The 16,089-nt window shown below is 45.4% G+C and overlaps 1 protein-coding gene across 1 annotated transcript in view; it reads right to left on the bottom strand.

Annotated features, from left to right (window-relative positions):
• dars1 (aspartyl-tRNA synthetase 1) overlaps positions 1 to 16,089 on the bottom strand; it is a 51,795-nt gene that overhangs the window by 7,011 nt on the left and 28,695 nt on the right. The window contains exons 8-12 of the mRNA XM_072685354.1: positions 15,050 to 15,130; positions 14,699 to 14,758; positions 9,803 to 9,914; positions 2,725 to 2,859; positions 1,642 to 1,789 (exon numbers count right to left, since the gene is read on the bottom strand). Coding sequence (XP_072541455.1) covers positions 1,642 to 1,789; positions 2,725 to 2,859; positions 9,803 to 9,914; positions 14,699 to 14,758; positions 15,050 to 15,130 — 536 coding nt within the window. The remainder of the gene's footprint in view (positions 1 to 1,641; positions 1,790 to 2,724; positions 2,860 to 9,802; positions 9,915 to 14,698; positions 14,759 to 15,049; positions 15,131 to 16,089) is intronic.

The raw sequence follows: 16,089 nt of genomic DNA, 5'->3' as shown, positions 1-16,089 counted from the left end.
TAAACAATCTGCAGGATTTCTGTACACATACGTGTCGTCCACTGGGCTGCTCTACTGAGTAGTTCCCAGTTTACATTTACAGCATTTAGCAGACGCTCTTCTCCAGAGCCACTTACAAAAGAGTTTCACTGTTTACTGAAGAAGAAGCTCAGCTAGTTTAAATAGACTGAAATTCAGATCCTCTAATCTTAGACTCTACTAAACACAAGTCAATATGGAGACCATAATACTCTACTCTTCACCCAAGTCCTCTCAGAAGAGGAGGGTCTTCAGTCTGGGTTTGAGGACAGCGAGTGTTGGACTCTGCTGTTCGGACACCCAGGGGAAGCTCGTTCCACCACTTCGGTGCAGGACAGTAAAAAGTCTGGACGCTCGTCTTCCGTGGATCTTAAAGAATGGCGGGTCGAGCCGAGCCGTACTTGAAGCTGGAAGGGCTCTCGGTGCAGATCCGCTTTTGACCATCGCCACCAAGTACTGGTGGAGGGGCTGGCTGGTCTGTTTTTGGCTTTGTAGACCAGAGTCAGGGGTCTGAATCTGATGAGGGCAGCAACTACAGGAAGCTACAGTGAAGAGAGAACACAGCAGAGGAGGAGCTGAACATGGCTGAACTTAGGAATGTTGAAGACGACCCGTGTCGTTGTGTTCTGGAGAAGTTGCAGGGGCCTAAAAGGGAGACCAGCCAGAAGAGAGCTGCAGTGGTCAAGTCTTGAAGTGAGGAGAGACTGAACGAGCACCTGGACGACTCTCTAGAGAGGAAGGGTCGGATTCTCCGGATGTTGTACAGGGGAAATCTGCAGGACCGAGTCAGAACTGCAACATGGGAACGATAACTGATCATCCATGACTACAGCAAGGCTTCCAGCTTCTGTAGAAGGAGTGACCAGTGAGTTCTCAAAGGAGATGGCCAGATCGTTGTGAAGTACAGCTGTTCTTGTCTTGCTGGGGTTAAGGTTGAGGTGGTGAGCCATTTCAGCCACTAGGTGGCCGTGAAAGCTCCATCATGTAAAGTCCACATACTGAGGCTAATGTATTTGGATGCTACTTCCTTTAATACTTCACAAAAGACCTAAAGCACTGTTTAGACTCTGGGGAACACGTGTCTGAAGACCATTAGCGTGGACCTCAGTTGACTTTACAGGGGTTCTTCAGGGGTTCTTTACCATACGCAATGGTTCTAAATGGAACAACTGCAACTTAAAGAACCATTTGAATGCTTAAATGTTTGTCTGCCTGGGTAAAGGGTTCTTCTCCACGAAGCAAAAAGCTTTGTTTGGTTCTTATTTCCACCAAAAAGAACCCCATTTCCATCTCATATGGAACTATTTTACCCTTATTTCGTTTAAGTTTAATTTATTTAATTACCCTTGATCTAATCCGAGCTCTAAACTGCTCGAGATGATTCCTAAACTGCCTGAACGTCCTTCACACACTGCTCTCAACACCTATGACAGTTTCTGGGCACGGTCGGTAACTTTTAATAACTTGCTGATGTCAGTCAGAATCTGTAAATCTGTACAGATCCATATAAGAGGTAATCGGACGGCAGGTTTTGATGAAGGTTTCCTTTGTGTAATTAGACTGCGATCTTCTGTGTGTATTCACGTGTGTACTGGACTGTGTGTTTGCGAATGCAGGTCTCACTTGTCTCTGAGCCCCTTGAAGATCTGCACCATGGTGTCAGTGATGGAGTCGACGACCTCGTGGTAGTGGTAGTTGAAGGCCATCTCTATATCCAGCCCCACAAACTCAGTCAGGTGACGGTGAGTGTTCGAGTCCTCAGCCCTGAACACTGGAAGAGAGAGAGAGAATTATTAGTAGAATTATTATTATTACTGGATTTTGCAGCTATTAATATCACCACTTTACCCATCATCCTCTCATTACTCTGACCATCACTGCTATGACTATATTCAGTTATACTATATTATGATTATTATATTATGAGTGAGTCTTGGTTCCTCCCAAGGTTTCTTCCTCCAGCTCTGAGGGAGGTTCTCCTGCACTGTGGGTCTTTCTATGATGTTGATTTCTTGTCTTTTACTAATGACTGATTGTGTAAAGCTGCTTTGTGATTGGTCTGACCACCAGAGGGCCTCATCGCCCTGTCTTTCTCTGTGTCCCTGTCCTGCCAGCTCTGCTGTAGGAGGTGCTGATATGACCGCATTGTGCTCTGAAAGACCATAAGAAGTTAGAGAACATGAGCCCCAGGTCACTGTACTCAACGCTGAGCACTGGGTCTGGGTTGGGGCTGTTGGGTCCTCAGAGCTGGGCTGAGTGACGGATCTCCATCAAACAACTAACAGATACTAGCCGAACGCTGCTAACGAACACTGGATTTGCACTACATTGACAAAAGTATTGGGACACCCACTCATTCACTCTAAATCCTGATCCTGCTTTTGTTGGAGTAACTATCTCTACTGTCCAGGGAAGAGGTTAGGCTTTCTACTAGATTTTGGAGGAGCATTGCTGTGAGGATGTTAGTGAGGTCAGGATGTTGGATGTTGATCACCACACCCCTCATCATCCACAACTCCCAACTCATCCCAAAAATATAGAGAACACAGCTCTTCCACTGCTCCACAGCTCAATGCTGGGGGGCTTTATACCCCTCTACTAGCCCACGCCTGGCATTAGGCAGCATGGAGCCAATAGGGTCATGATCTTGACCTTGTTGATGAGGTATAAAGCTAACTGGCTTTATAAAATGCATGTGTTGCTTACCTGGTCCAACGCAGAAGACCTTGTCGAAGTCCGCGCAGATGCACATCTGCTTGTAGAGCTGAGGGGACTGGGCCAGGTAAGCGCTGGTCTTGAAGTAGGACACGGTGAAGACGTTGGCTCCTCCCTCACTGGCAGCTACAGGATAAAAGATATACTGTGAATATTCTGGAAGTTCGGGCCCTCATTCTCCAGCATCGTCCCAAAAATGTTCTTAAATGAGTTCTTGGTTCTTGAGGATCCCATTGTTCTGCTAAATCCCCAAAACAGCAATTCCTAAATCCGTTCAGTTGGATCTGAACTTGACTCTGAGGTCGGGAACAAATGAACGTCCAAAGTAATCTTGCTTGGCTGTTAGAGGCTTTTGCAGTGGTGGAGGTCATGTAGCAGTCAGTTAATAAGGCTACATAATGCTGTGCAAGGCACAGCCTAATCAATACCTTACACGGGACGATCTACCGGATCACTTCTGCAAAAATCAATATAGACATGATTGATCACGAACCACAGATTTAGACATGTTTGGAATGTGACTTCTGGTGGGCTTCTTTAGTTTACAACAGATACTAGAAGAACGCTGCTAACAAACACTGGATTTGCACTACATTGACAAAAGTATTGGGACACCTGCTCATTCACTTGAAATCCTGATGCTGTTTTTGTTTTTTTGTTTTTTGGAGTAACTGTCTCTACTGTCCAAGGAAGAAGGCTTTCTACTAGATTTTGAAGGAGCACCGCTGTGAGGATTTGATTGCATTCAGCAACAAGAGCGTTAGTGAGGTCCCCAACTCATCCCCAAAGTACGGGATGGAGCTCCACCACCATCCATCATTCCAGAGAACACAGTTCTTCCACTGCTCCATAGCTCAATGCTGGGGGGCTTTATACCCCTCTACTAGCCCACGCCTGGCATTATTAGGCAGCATGGAGCCAATAGGTTCATGATATTGATCTGCTCCACAGTCTTGTTCTTGGCAGTACTTCTCTACAGGGACAAGATGAGCTGTTCATTAGTTTTGGTAAATGGATGTGGTTAAGAACACAGTGTGACTTACTGTGACTAACACAGTAGACAGACTTCTGGTCTACTGAATTTTTCCTTTAATCTCATTAAAAAAAGCCTTAAACACGTTATTAACTACTGGAAACGATGAGCTGGTTGGCTGTTCAAATGTGCAATAACTCGTGCAATAATTTTCCAGATTTATCATTACAGTTATTACCAGTATACCACTCAATTTTTTGCATTTCAAATTTTATTTTATAGTGTTTATTAAGAGTTTATTTATAGTGTTTATAGTTTATTTTATATAGTGTTTATTTATAGTATTTATGGTGTCTATTTAAATATGAGTTTTAATTTATAGTGTTTAATTTAGTGTTTATTTATAGATTAAACACTATAAAATTAACAATCTATAAAATTAACACTATAATAAACACTATAAAATTAACATTTTAGTGTTAATTTTATAGAGGGTTAATTTTATAGTGTGTTTATTTAAAAGTTAATTTTACAGTGTTTATTTATAGTTTTTATTTTATAGATTGTTAATTTTAGTGTTTATTTTATAGATTGTTAATTTTAGTGTTTTTTATAATGTTAATTGTATAGTGTTTATTTTGTTTATTTTAGTGTTTTTATAGTGTTCATTTTCTAGTGTTTATTTCTAGTGTTTATTTTAGTGTTTTTATAGCGTTTATTTTATAGTGTTTATAGTGTTAAATTTATAGTGTTTATTTATAGTGTTTATTTTATAGACTTAATTTTATAGTGTTTATTTTATAGAGTGTTTATTTATAGTGTTTTTTTCTTACATGAACGGTCGCAACTGTAGCAACTGCAACTTCCCTCCTGGGATCAATAAAGGTTTTCTGACTCTGAAATGTATTTTTTTAAGTTTGGTGGTTGGAAACTTCCCAGTTTCCACTTAATCATGAACTCCTCATGTGCAACTCCTTTCTACAGAACATAATACGCCTCAATAAGCACTTCTCCATTTAACATCTGCACGCAACAGCACACCACAGGCCGATAATGCTGCTGCAGCCTGGGTCTAACTGCATGTAATACATGGGCACATGATCACTGATCTGCAGGAGGTTAAATACCGGTCCAACATCCTGCTTATCCTGCAAACTGGACCACCACTAACACCTATACATATTTAAAAGCCTGCATTTTAGTCTTTAATACAAACTCTGATAGCTATATTCCACCAGTTCATCCGATTTATCAACTATTAGTCTTACACTGTACTGTGCAATAGTTTTAGCACTTCCTAAAAATCTCCTTATCTGGGCAGTAAGTGTTTATCTAATATCAGAATCACCACTAATAATATCACTCCTACAGAAAGTGGTGGAGGTTCTCCATCACTGTGTTCATCATTAGAACATCTCCAAAGTTCTCCTCTCTCATGGAGTCTAGTATTATTTAGAGTTCTCCTCAGATCAACACCTGGTTTGATGGTAAATCAGGGCTTAATGATGGTAAATCAGGTGAGCTGCTGCTGCTGCTGCTGCTGCTGCTGCTGATGGAGTTGAACACATCCTCCACGCTGTGCTGGCTGGACTGGGGGGCGTCCAGGAGAACCCTGGAGGAACCGAGCTCTGTTCTTCAGACTAGCTCACCGACAAGATCTCACTACTTTCTTTCTTCAGAATGAGAAGCTCTTGTTTCTCCTTTTTACTGGATTCATGTTCACCTGCTTTATCTGTTCTGATGAGATCTGGAGCTTCTACTGTAAAACTCTCTCACTGCTGAGAGACGGGGTGTGATGTGTTTAGATAGTGTATAAGGTTAGGACACCCTAATAGCTGGTATTTCCCCCTGGGCTGAAGTATGTTCAGTTAGATGTGTCCCATGATGATCCGCCAGCCTGATCCGCATCAGCTGTGGACTGCTGGAGGCTTCTTTACTCATCCTGAGGTTCTGCTGGTCTGCTGTTGGGCTGGACTTGCTAGGACGGTCTGATCTGGTCATGTTGGTCAGATGTTCCCCTTGTAGATGATTTAGTGGACGGTGGAACAGCGGCTGATCTCTAACTGTTTTGAGATCTGTTTAAACTCCTTCCCAGACTCCTCTGCATCTCCACCCTTCTTTCTGAAGGCCTCAGAGAGCTCTCTGGATCTGGCCATGATGGTGATCTTCACCCCTCACTTCAACCATCAATCAAGATCAGACCAGACTAAACGTCTGAGGTTTAAATCAGACTCCAGACTCCTCCAGAATAATCCTCTCCAACCATGATCTGATCATCTGCAGCTGATCTTCTGCTCCTGAGTCTGATTCTACACATTTGAAGGAGTAATAAATGTGTGTGTGACATTTCTGTTATTTCTATTTTATAAATGATGATTAAAGACATTTCTATACAGGTGTGTGAGTTTAGTTAGATTACCCCCATATCAATTTGTTCCTCAGGACCGTGTGTGTGTTCAAAACCTAATGCGTGTGAGGTCCCTAACGACTGTTTAAGAAATGAGTCACCCTATAGGCAGGGCACAAGTGTCAACACACACACACACACACACACACACACACACACACACACACACACACACACGTATATATACACACGTGCACATGCATACACGCTCGGAAACCGATTGGTGGATTTAAAAATGGGGCGTATATAAGTGTGTGTGTGTGTGTGTGTGTGTGTGTGTGTGTGTGTGTGTGTCTGAGTGAGGCCGCTATACAACACTGCAGTTCAGCAGTAGAGCACTACACATCACTCCAGCTGCTCAGGCTTATAAAGCTTCCTTATGAACATGGAATAATCCAGCTGCTTCTGCCTGAATGGTTGCACAACATGACCACTGCATTGGTTAACAGCAGTGTGCAATCATCCTCACACTGCTGCAGTGAAGCAAGCACAGAGCTATTCCTGCCATCAGCAGAACACACATACACACGCTAAACATCAGTCACTTTCATGTTTAAATGTTAATAATTACTATAATAACTATACCACTACTAATAATTACTATCTCAGCTTCTATCACAGGTAAATACACACACACACACACACACACAGACACACACAGTGCTGCTGTATTACAGTGTTGTATAATGGCCTCACTCGGATACACTCACACACTTACATACGCCCCATTTTTAAATCCACCAATCAGTGTGCGTGTGTGTATGCATGTGCATGTGTATATACATGTGTGTGCATGTGTGGGTATTGTGGTACACTTGTGCCCTGCCTATAGGAGGACTCTTATAGCAGCCGTTGGAGACCTCACATGCCATTAAGTTTTGAAATAATAAACAATAAATAAATAAATATCAAAATATTTAAAAATAATACTGTACCCCCCCCCCAATCCAGTATAAAGGAGAAACAAGAGCTTCTCATTCTGAAGAAAGAAAGTAGTGAGATCTTGTCGGTGAGCTAGTCTGAAGAACAGAGCTCGGTTCCTCCAGGGTTCTCCTGGACGCCCCCCAGTCCAGCCAGCACAGCGTGGAGGACGTGTTCACCTCCATCAGCAGCAGCAGCAGCAGCAGATGAATCACCTGATTTACCATCATTAAGCCCTGATTTACCACCAAACCAGGTGTTGATCTGAGGAGAACTCTAAATAATACTAGACTCCATGAGAGAGGAGAACTCTGGAGATGTTCTAATGATGAACACAGTGATGGAGAACCTCCACTACTTTCTGTAGGAGTGATATTATTCGTGTTTTATTAAGAGGATCAACACTATATAGAAACATGTGGGTCTGCTGTAAGGTGAAGTGCACATGTGCTCATTCGGTGAAGACACTTTATGAAGACCCTTAGTGAAGACCCTTAGTGAAGACCCTTAGTGAAGACTATGACCAGGGAAAGAAGCTGCAATAGTGGCAGTGGGTCTCTAGCTACTGAAATCAATCCGGTTTCCATAGTTACCACGGCTTCCAAAGGTCAAAGCATGAGTACCTTTAACTCCACTCAAAGACATGGTTGAGAGAATCGAACCCTGGCTCTGACGTCAGCCCTGCGCCGGTCACGGCTGATATGGGCTGATAATTATTTATTTGCATGAGTGTGTACCATGAGGACAATTTGTTCTGCATGGCAATCTCACACACACACTCACTCACATGCGTGCGAGCATGGTCGATAGGGTGTGTGTGTGTACCGGATGTGGCTTTTTGAGAGAGAACAGCGTGTTGTTCTGCAGCTGGCACACCTAAAAAAAAAATGATAAAAAAAGAGCGGCAAAATCAAATACGAACATGCCACTGCGCCTCGATCCGATTGGCCGGCTGAGCAGATGGGGAAGTGAGAGCGACCGTTTAGTTTTTTTTGGTCCCAGCAATGTGAAAACCACAAAACTACGCAAGCAGCACAGCCGAGGACTCCTACACACACGCAACGCAACACATGCTGCCATTGGTGGATCTAAAAAGGGGCGTATATAAAGACCTGTGTGTGAATCTGAGAGAGGGAACTACAGCAGCAGCACCACGAGGACGCAGCTCAACTGGGTTTTAGCCTCTACAGCCTGTGGAAAATCAGCCAAAACAGTGCTACACTACTCCCACCGTCAGGTTAACAGTATCAGACTGAGGGGGGGCGCTGTAGCGCTCACTAAACTGTCTGGTAAATCCATACGAACTCTATTAACATGGTACAGATCGAAGCAGACCAGCTTCCCCACTTAAACGCATCAGAATGTCTGCGTCCAAATACTTATGTCAGTGCAAAGAGGCTGCTGAGAAAAAAAAACTCTGGGTCTCTTTGAGATGGTAGAACTTTGCACAAGCTGAAGGCCCCATGATGACACTGTAGGACTGTTGGAGGCTTCTTTACTCAGGTTCTGCTGGTCTGCTGTTGGGCTGATCTTGTTGGGACGGTCTGATCTGGTCATGTTGGTCAGCTGTTCCTGATTTAGTGAACTGATTTTTTCAACTGTTTTGAGATCTGTTTAAACTCCTTCCCAGACTCCTCTGCATCTCCACCCTTCTTTCTGAAGGCCTCAGAGAGCTCTCTGGATCTGGCCATGATGGTGATCTTCACCCCTCACTTCAACCATCAATCAAGATCAGACCAGACTAAATGTCTGAGGTTTAAATAAGACTCCAGACTCCTCCAGAATAATCCTCTCCAACCACGTTCTGATCATCTGCTCCATCAGCAGCAGCAGCAGCTCACCTGATTTACCATCATTAAGCCCTGATTTACCACCAAACCAGGTGTTGATCTGAGGAGAACTCTAAATAACACTAGACTCCATGAGGAGAACTTTGGAGATGTTCTAATGATGAACACAGTGATGGAGAACCTCCACCACCTTCTGTAGGAGTGATATTATTAGTGTTTATTTTAATATTATTAAGTGTTTTACTGAGAGAATCAACAGCATGTAACTGTAAGGTGAAGACCTTTCACTAAGATGATCTGCAGCTGATCTTCTGCTCCTGATCCTAATTCTACTTTTAATTAAATATGTTTAAATATGCGCAAAAAGACAAAGAGGATTTTATTAAGGGGGTGCTAATGGTTTTATACTGTACAGCCGTACGACAGGACTGGACCCTGAGCTGTCCTGCAGACGGACTCTGTTCATGAACTCCAGTGGAGTCAAGAGCACCCGGACTATCAGCCCGGAGCTGTGTGTACAGAGAGATGTGGAACACGTCCTTCTGATCAGAATAAATGGCCTCTGTCTGCTTCTGCTGAGGGAATGTTTTGACACGGCGACCCTCTTTCCCTCTTCCTCTCTCAGCAGATGAAAAAGCATCTATCCTTGAAATTGTTTTCCCAGAACTGATAACCCGGCCTGGACTGGAGAGCTGGAAATCACAGGGGATGCTCTGGGTGTGTGTGTGTGTGTAGATAAGGGCGTTGGCACCCTCGTTTCGGTCAGGTTGAAGCTCTGATTGGTACAGGACTAATTACTGGACTCAGTTTTTGTAGGACAGACAGAGAAAGGAAGAGAGAAAGAGTAGGAGTGAGTGAGAGAGAGAGGGTGAGAAAGCGGTGAAGGGTGGAGGATGAGCGAGCGAGAAGAAAGAGGAAACCTCAGCGAAGTGGTCTGTGATTTAAAAATAAATAATAAAAAATACATTTAAAAATGACCTGAGATGATTTTGGGGGTCTGGATCTCCACAAAGCCCTTCTTGATGAGTGTGTCTCTGAAGAGCTGACACACTCCAGACTGCAGCCGAAAGACAGCCTGACTGGTTGTGGTCTGAAAGGAAGGAGAGAGAGAGGGAGAGAGAGAGAGAGAGAGAGAGAGAGAGAGAGAGAGAGAAAGAGAGAGGGAGAGGGAGAGGGAGAGAGAGAGAGAGAGAGAGAGAGAGAGAGAGAGAGAGAGAGGGAGAGGGAGAGGGAGAGAGGGAGACAACAAAGACAACAAAAGCAGTTAATGACCGAATATACATCATTAGAACTGTCCTCCCTGAAATACTAGATAAGAGGGGCGGCAGCGCTGGGCGTCTCTAGTCCAGACAGAGGTCAGTGTCGCTGTAGCTGCATGGCTCTCTCACTCTCCCAGACAGAAGCATCGCTGTTCTTTTGTTCGGATTCTTTACAGGAAAGTGAAACATTGAGCAAAAACCACTGAAAGAGAACCAGCAAGCCATCAAAAGGTCACATCTTTCTTCTCAGAAACAGGCTTTTAACTACCGACAACTACTAATCCTTTATCCCATCCAGCTGATACTGAAGCTAAAACATCACAAGACCCCCAATCTAGCAAACCCCACAACTCCCCCAATCCAACAAATCCCCTCAAAATCCAGCAAAACCCACAATGAAACAAAAAAAAACAAACAAAAACCCCACAAAAAAACCACAAGTGCCACAACCCCCCCCCCAAACCAAGCAACCCCACAAATCCACCTCCACAACACCCCATAATCCAGCAAACCCCACAACCCCTCAAATCCAGCAAACCCCACCAATCCAGGCAACCCCACAACACCCCATAACCCAGCAAACCCCAGAACTCCTCAAAATCCAGCAAACCCCCTAAACCAGGCAACCCCACAACCCCCCCCCCCCCCAACCAGGAAATCCCACAAATCCTGCCCAATCCAGGCAACCCCACAAATCCCCCCCATAATCCAGGCAACCCCACAAATCCCCCATAATCCAGGCAACCCCACAACTCCCCCCATAATCCAGGCAACCCCACAACTCCTGCCCAATAATCCAGGCAACCCCACAACTCCTGCCCAATAATCCAGGCAACCCCACAACTCCTGCCCAATAATCCAGGCAACCCCACAACTCCTGCCCAATAATCCAGGCAACCCCACAACTCCTGCCCAATCATCCAGGCAACCCCACAACTCCTGCCCAATCATCCAGGCAACCCCACAACTCCTGCCCAATCATCCAGGCAACCCCACAACTCCTGCCCAATCATCCAGGCAACCCCACAACTCCTGCCCAATCATCCAGGCAACCCCACAACTCCTGCCCAATCATCCAGGCAACCCCACAACTCCTGCCCAATCATCCAGGCAACCCCACAACTCCTGCCCAATCATCCAGGCAACCCCACAACTCCTGCCCAATCCAGGCAACCTCACAAATCCCCCCATAATCCAGGCAACCCCACAAATCCCCCCATAATCCAGGCAACCTCACAAATCCCCCCATAATCCAGGCAACCCCACAAATCCCCCCATAATCCAGGCAACCTCACAAATCCCCCCATAATCCAGGCAACCTCACAAATCCCCCCATAATCCAGGCAACCTCACAAATCCCCCCATAATCCAGGCAACCTCACAAATCCCCCCATAATCCAGGCAACCTCACAAATCCCCCCGTAATCCAGGCAACCTCACAAATCCCCCCATAATCCAGGCAACCTCACAAATCCCCCCATAATCCAGGCAACCTCACAAATCCCCCATAATCCAGGCAACCTCACAAATCCCCCCATAATCTAGAGAACCCCACACAATCCAGAGAACCCCAGCTACACTCAACCCAGAGCACCTAGAAAACTCCCAATCCCACACCATTTCAATCACCCCCATCTGCCTAACCAAGCTAACCACAGCCTAATCCCACAGATCCAGCCAACCATACAACACCTCACAATCCAGCTAATCCTAAAACTCTCCTCCAGTCAAGCTAAGCCCACGACCTGGTCAGATCCCGATCCATCCATCTCCATCTGTGTAGAACAGCAGGTCCGGCCAGCATTTATGGGAAAGACAGGCTGTGTGGAGGGAGCGCCAAGTGAAAGTAGCAAATTAACCTCAGCTGATCCTCTGCTTTCATTTCAACCCTGTTAAAACCTCAATTACCTCCATAAATGGGTTTTAGCTGACGTATTATATTACAGGGGCATAAAGAGACCAATTTAAACCCCTTAACTTCAATTTTAGACCCAGATTTCTAAAGTAACGACATCTGCAAGAATAAAAGTGACGGCTCAGCAAAAAAATACATCATTTCCTTCCCTCACTCAAAATGTACTCGATCAGACAAGACCGTGTGTATTTCAGAATTCATCCTGCCATACATGCCCATGCCATAACAGTGCCTCCACCATGTTTGACAGATAATGGTACAGTCTGCTTCAGATCATGATCCCTGTCGTTTCACTTCTCTGTACTCTGAAAGAATCCGGAGATCATCTGCTTCAGTCTTCTGGGGTTACTGAATGAGCTCACCAGTGCGTTCCTCCTCTATAGGAACATTAATGACGTCTCGTCCTGTTTGTAAGGACTTTCAGGACCACTGTTTAATGGCTACACGACTGTATGACTAACTGAACCTGGTAGCCGTGGTGATAACTGCACATCCAGTGCAAACCGTGTGGAGATGTCCCGTTTATCTCGATTAGACTGATGTGGTTTCTGAGGCAGTCTGACCCACAGTTATCTAGAACACAGACTAAAGTATGGACAAAAATCAGGCCTCAAGCCGCTGTTGCAGTTTTTGCTTTGATCTTTGGTCCACGCTGACAAATCAGATGGTCTAAGCTAGTCTTTGATGGTCAAGATGGTTGAAAGCTGCTCATTCAGAAAACACACCCTATACTGGTAGGGGAATTGGTAAAGATGGTTGACCAGCTTAGCTCCTGACCAGCGTAACGTATGGTTGATAAAGCTGGTCATACCAGTGGATCAATGTGGTCATACTGGCGGACCAGTGCGGTCATGCTGGTCAATCAGCTTGGTCCTACTGGCCAATCAGCTTGGTCCTACTGGTCATACTTGTGGACCATTGTGGTCATACTGGTTAACCACATTAGTGGTGCAGGTCATGCTGGTCATCCAGCTTGGTCATGTGTGTAAACTATCTTGGTCATGCTGACTGACCATCTTAGTCAAACTGGTCATTATGGTCAATCAGCTTGGTCATGCTGGTCCAACTGGTGGACCATTGTGGTCATACTGGTCAACCACATTATTGGTGCAGATCATGCTGGCCAATCAGCTTGGTCCAACTGGTGAACCAGTGGGGTCATGCTGGCCTATCAGCTTAGTCAAGCGTAGTCAACTGCATTCGTCCTGCTGGTAAACCCTTTTAGGCATGCTGGTCCTACTGGTGGGCCATTGTGGTCATACTGGTGAACCACATTGGTGGTGCAGGTCATGCTGATTGACCAGCTTAGTCATGCCGGTCATGCAATGGTGGCTGAACAGCTTGGTCATGCTGGTCATACTGATCTACCAGTTTGGTCATGATGATTGACTGATCTGGTCAGGTTGATCATGCGGGTATACCAGCTAACGACAACATACACCACCCTGGTCAGGAGCTAATCTGGTCAACCAGTTTAACCAGGCCAGGCTGTGTTTTTTTTGTGTTTGTTTGGAGCAGGGAACAGTGAGTCAAACCGTATCAGAAACCACACCTGCGAGCCCACTCCACATTACTGAACACCTCCACATGGTCTGAGGGTGTTTAAATGTATTGTTCTCACCATCTCTCTCGCCGTGTTTCTCACATCGCTCTCAGTTCACAGCATCTTCGAGTGAGTCACTGCCGTGCTTATGCGGGACGTGTCGAAAAAACTGAGAAAACTAGAGGCCTGTGGTTTCACTGCCGCTCCTCCAGACCCTGAGATTTCTGCTTTCACTCACTGCGGCTTCTGAATGACGAGCGTTTCCCCGGTCGACGACAACACTGCGGAATGTACTGTACGAAATCATTTACATGTTGTTCAGCACACAACACACACACGGTAAATCTGGCGTGTGTCTTTTCCTCATGACGGTGGGGCCAGTCACTGCAGAGATATCCAAATATATCAGTTCACAGAAGTAGTGATGCAGAACTGTGTAAGTGTGTGTGTGTGTGGTGTGTGTGTGTGCGTTTTAGAACAAAATGTCCTGAAGTTGAAGAAAGTCCACTGTAAAATCTAAAACCCAAAGTAAAAGTTAATCTGATCTGCAACAATGCTCCACATTACTGATGAAACAATGTCCAAATATTTGTGGACACCCCTTCTAATGAATGCATTCAGCTACTTTAAGCTAAGCAGTCCCTGCAGAGAGGTACTGCCAATGGAATAGGAGTCTCTGGACCAGATAGCAGAACCTATTGGCACCTAATGTGGCCTAATGCCAGGTGTGGGCTAGTAGAGTGGTATAAAGCCCCCCCAGCTCCCTGGGGAATTGACCTCACTAACACTATTGTGGCTGAATGCAATCAAATCCTCACAGCAGTGTGAATCTCTCCAAAATCTGACAGAAATCTAATGCCTTTTTAATAAGCTTGATTTCAGAAGAGAATAAAGTAGGTGGTGTCCAAATACTTTTGTCCATATATAATATATAACATGTCTGTAGGGGAGAGAGCACGAAGAGTGAAACTGAAACACACAGTACCTCTAACAGCAGCATCCAACTGCCTCAGTGCACTTCTGAAATTATGGTGTGTGTGTGTGTGTGTGTGTGTGTGTGTGTGTGTGTGTGTGGGTGGGCAGTAGTAACCACAGTGGTAAGTGAGGCAAATCCCCCGAAAAGACCCCAAAATAGAAAGTAAAAATTCCACACTCACCCTCAGATCAATGACCCGGTTGTCGAGCTTGGTGTCCTGGTTGACCGTGGCTCTGCCCTCCTGCAGAGCAGAGAAAAACAAGACCCCTGACTAAACGGCATGACCCTGGGGTCTTACACCAGAGCTCTCTGGGTTTCAGGGCTGGAGGAGCCTGCATGTCCAGCATACAGAGTCCACTCACTTTTTACTGCCCCTTTAAGGCCTATGTTCTGATTGGCTGCCCTGCATTGTCCCTCACTCGGGGCAGAAACACTCCTTATAACTTCAGTAAGAAATGGGTGGGGCTAAAATGTTGGAGGCTGAAATTGTGGATATGCAAGTACATGTTTTTTTATGTGTGACATCACGAACCTCCTCTCCATCGGTTTCAGGTCGAACTGCATCCTCCAACTGCAGAGGCAGCCTGGGCTCAGCCTGACTGATCACATAGATCTGAGAGCAAGAGAGAGAGCGTGAGCGAGAGAGAGAGCGTGAGCGAGAGAGAGAGAGAGACAGAGAGTGAGAGAGCACGTGAGCGAGCGAGCGAGAGAGAGATAGCGCATCACATCATAACACTTAACCTAAAGACAGATGCCACTTTATTAGAAACCCCTACCTTGTGCTTCCACTCACTGGCCACTTTATTAGAACCAACTACCTTGTGCTTCCACTCACTGGCCACTTTATTAGAAACACCTACCTTGTGCTTCCACTCACTGGCCACTTTATTAGAAACCCCTACCTTGTGCTTCCACTCACTGGCCACTTTATTAGAAACACCTACCTTGTGCTTCCACTCACTGGCCACTTTATTAGAAACACCTACCTTGTGCTTCCACTCACTGGCCACTTTATTAGAAACCCCTACCTTGTGCTTCCACTCACTGGCCACTTTATTAGAAACCCCTACCTTGTGCTTCCACTCACTGGCCACTTTATTAGAAACCCCTACCTTGTGCTTCCACTCACTGGCCACTTTATTAGAAACCCCTACCTTGTGCTTCCACTCACTGGCCACTTTATTAGAACCCCCTACCTTGTGCTTCCACTCACTGGCCACTTTATTAGAACCCCCTACCTTGTGCTTCCACTCACTGGCCACTTTATTAGAACCCCCTACCTTGTGCTTCCACTCACTGGCCACTTTATTAGAAACCCCTACCTTGTGCTTCCACTCACTGGCCACTTTATTAGAACCCCCTACCTCGTGCTTCCACTCACTGGCCACTTTATTAGAACCCCCTACCTCGTGCTTCCACTTACTGGCCACTTTATTAGAAACCCCTACCTTGTGCTTCCACTCACTGGCCACTTTATTAGAAACACCTACCTTGTGCTTCCACTCTCTGGCCACTTTATTAGAAACCCCTACCTTGTGCTTTCACTCACTGGCCACTTTATTAGAAACACCT

The sequence above is a fragment of the Salminus brasiliensis genome, chromosome 8 (genome assembly GCF_030463535.1).
Source record: "Salminus brasiliensis chromosome 8, fSalBra1.hap2, whole genome shotgun sequence".
NCBI classification, from domain to species: Eukaryota; Metazoa; Chordata; class Actinopteri; order Characiformes; family Bryconidae; genus Salminus; species Salminus brasiliensis.
The sequence above is the reverse complement of the archived record's forward strand: the minus strand, read 5'-3'. Positions and strand labels throughout refer to the sequence as shown.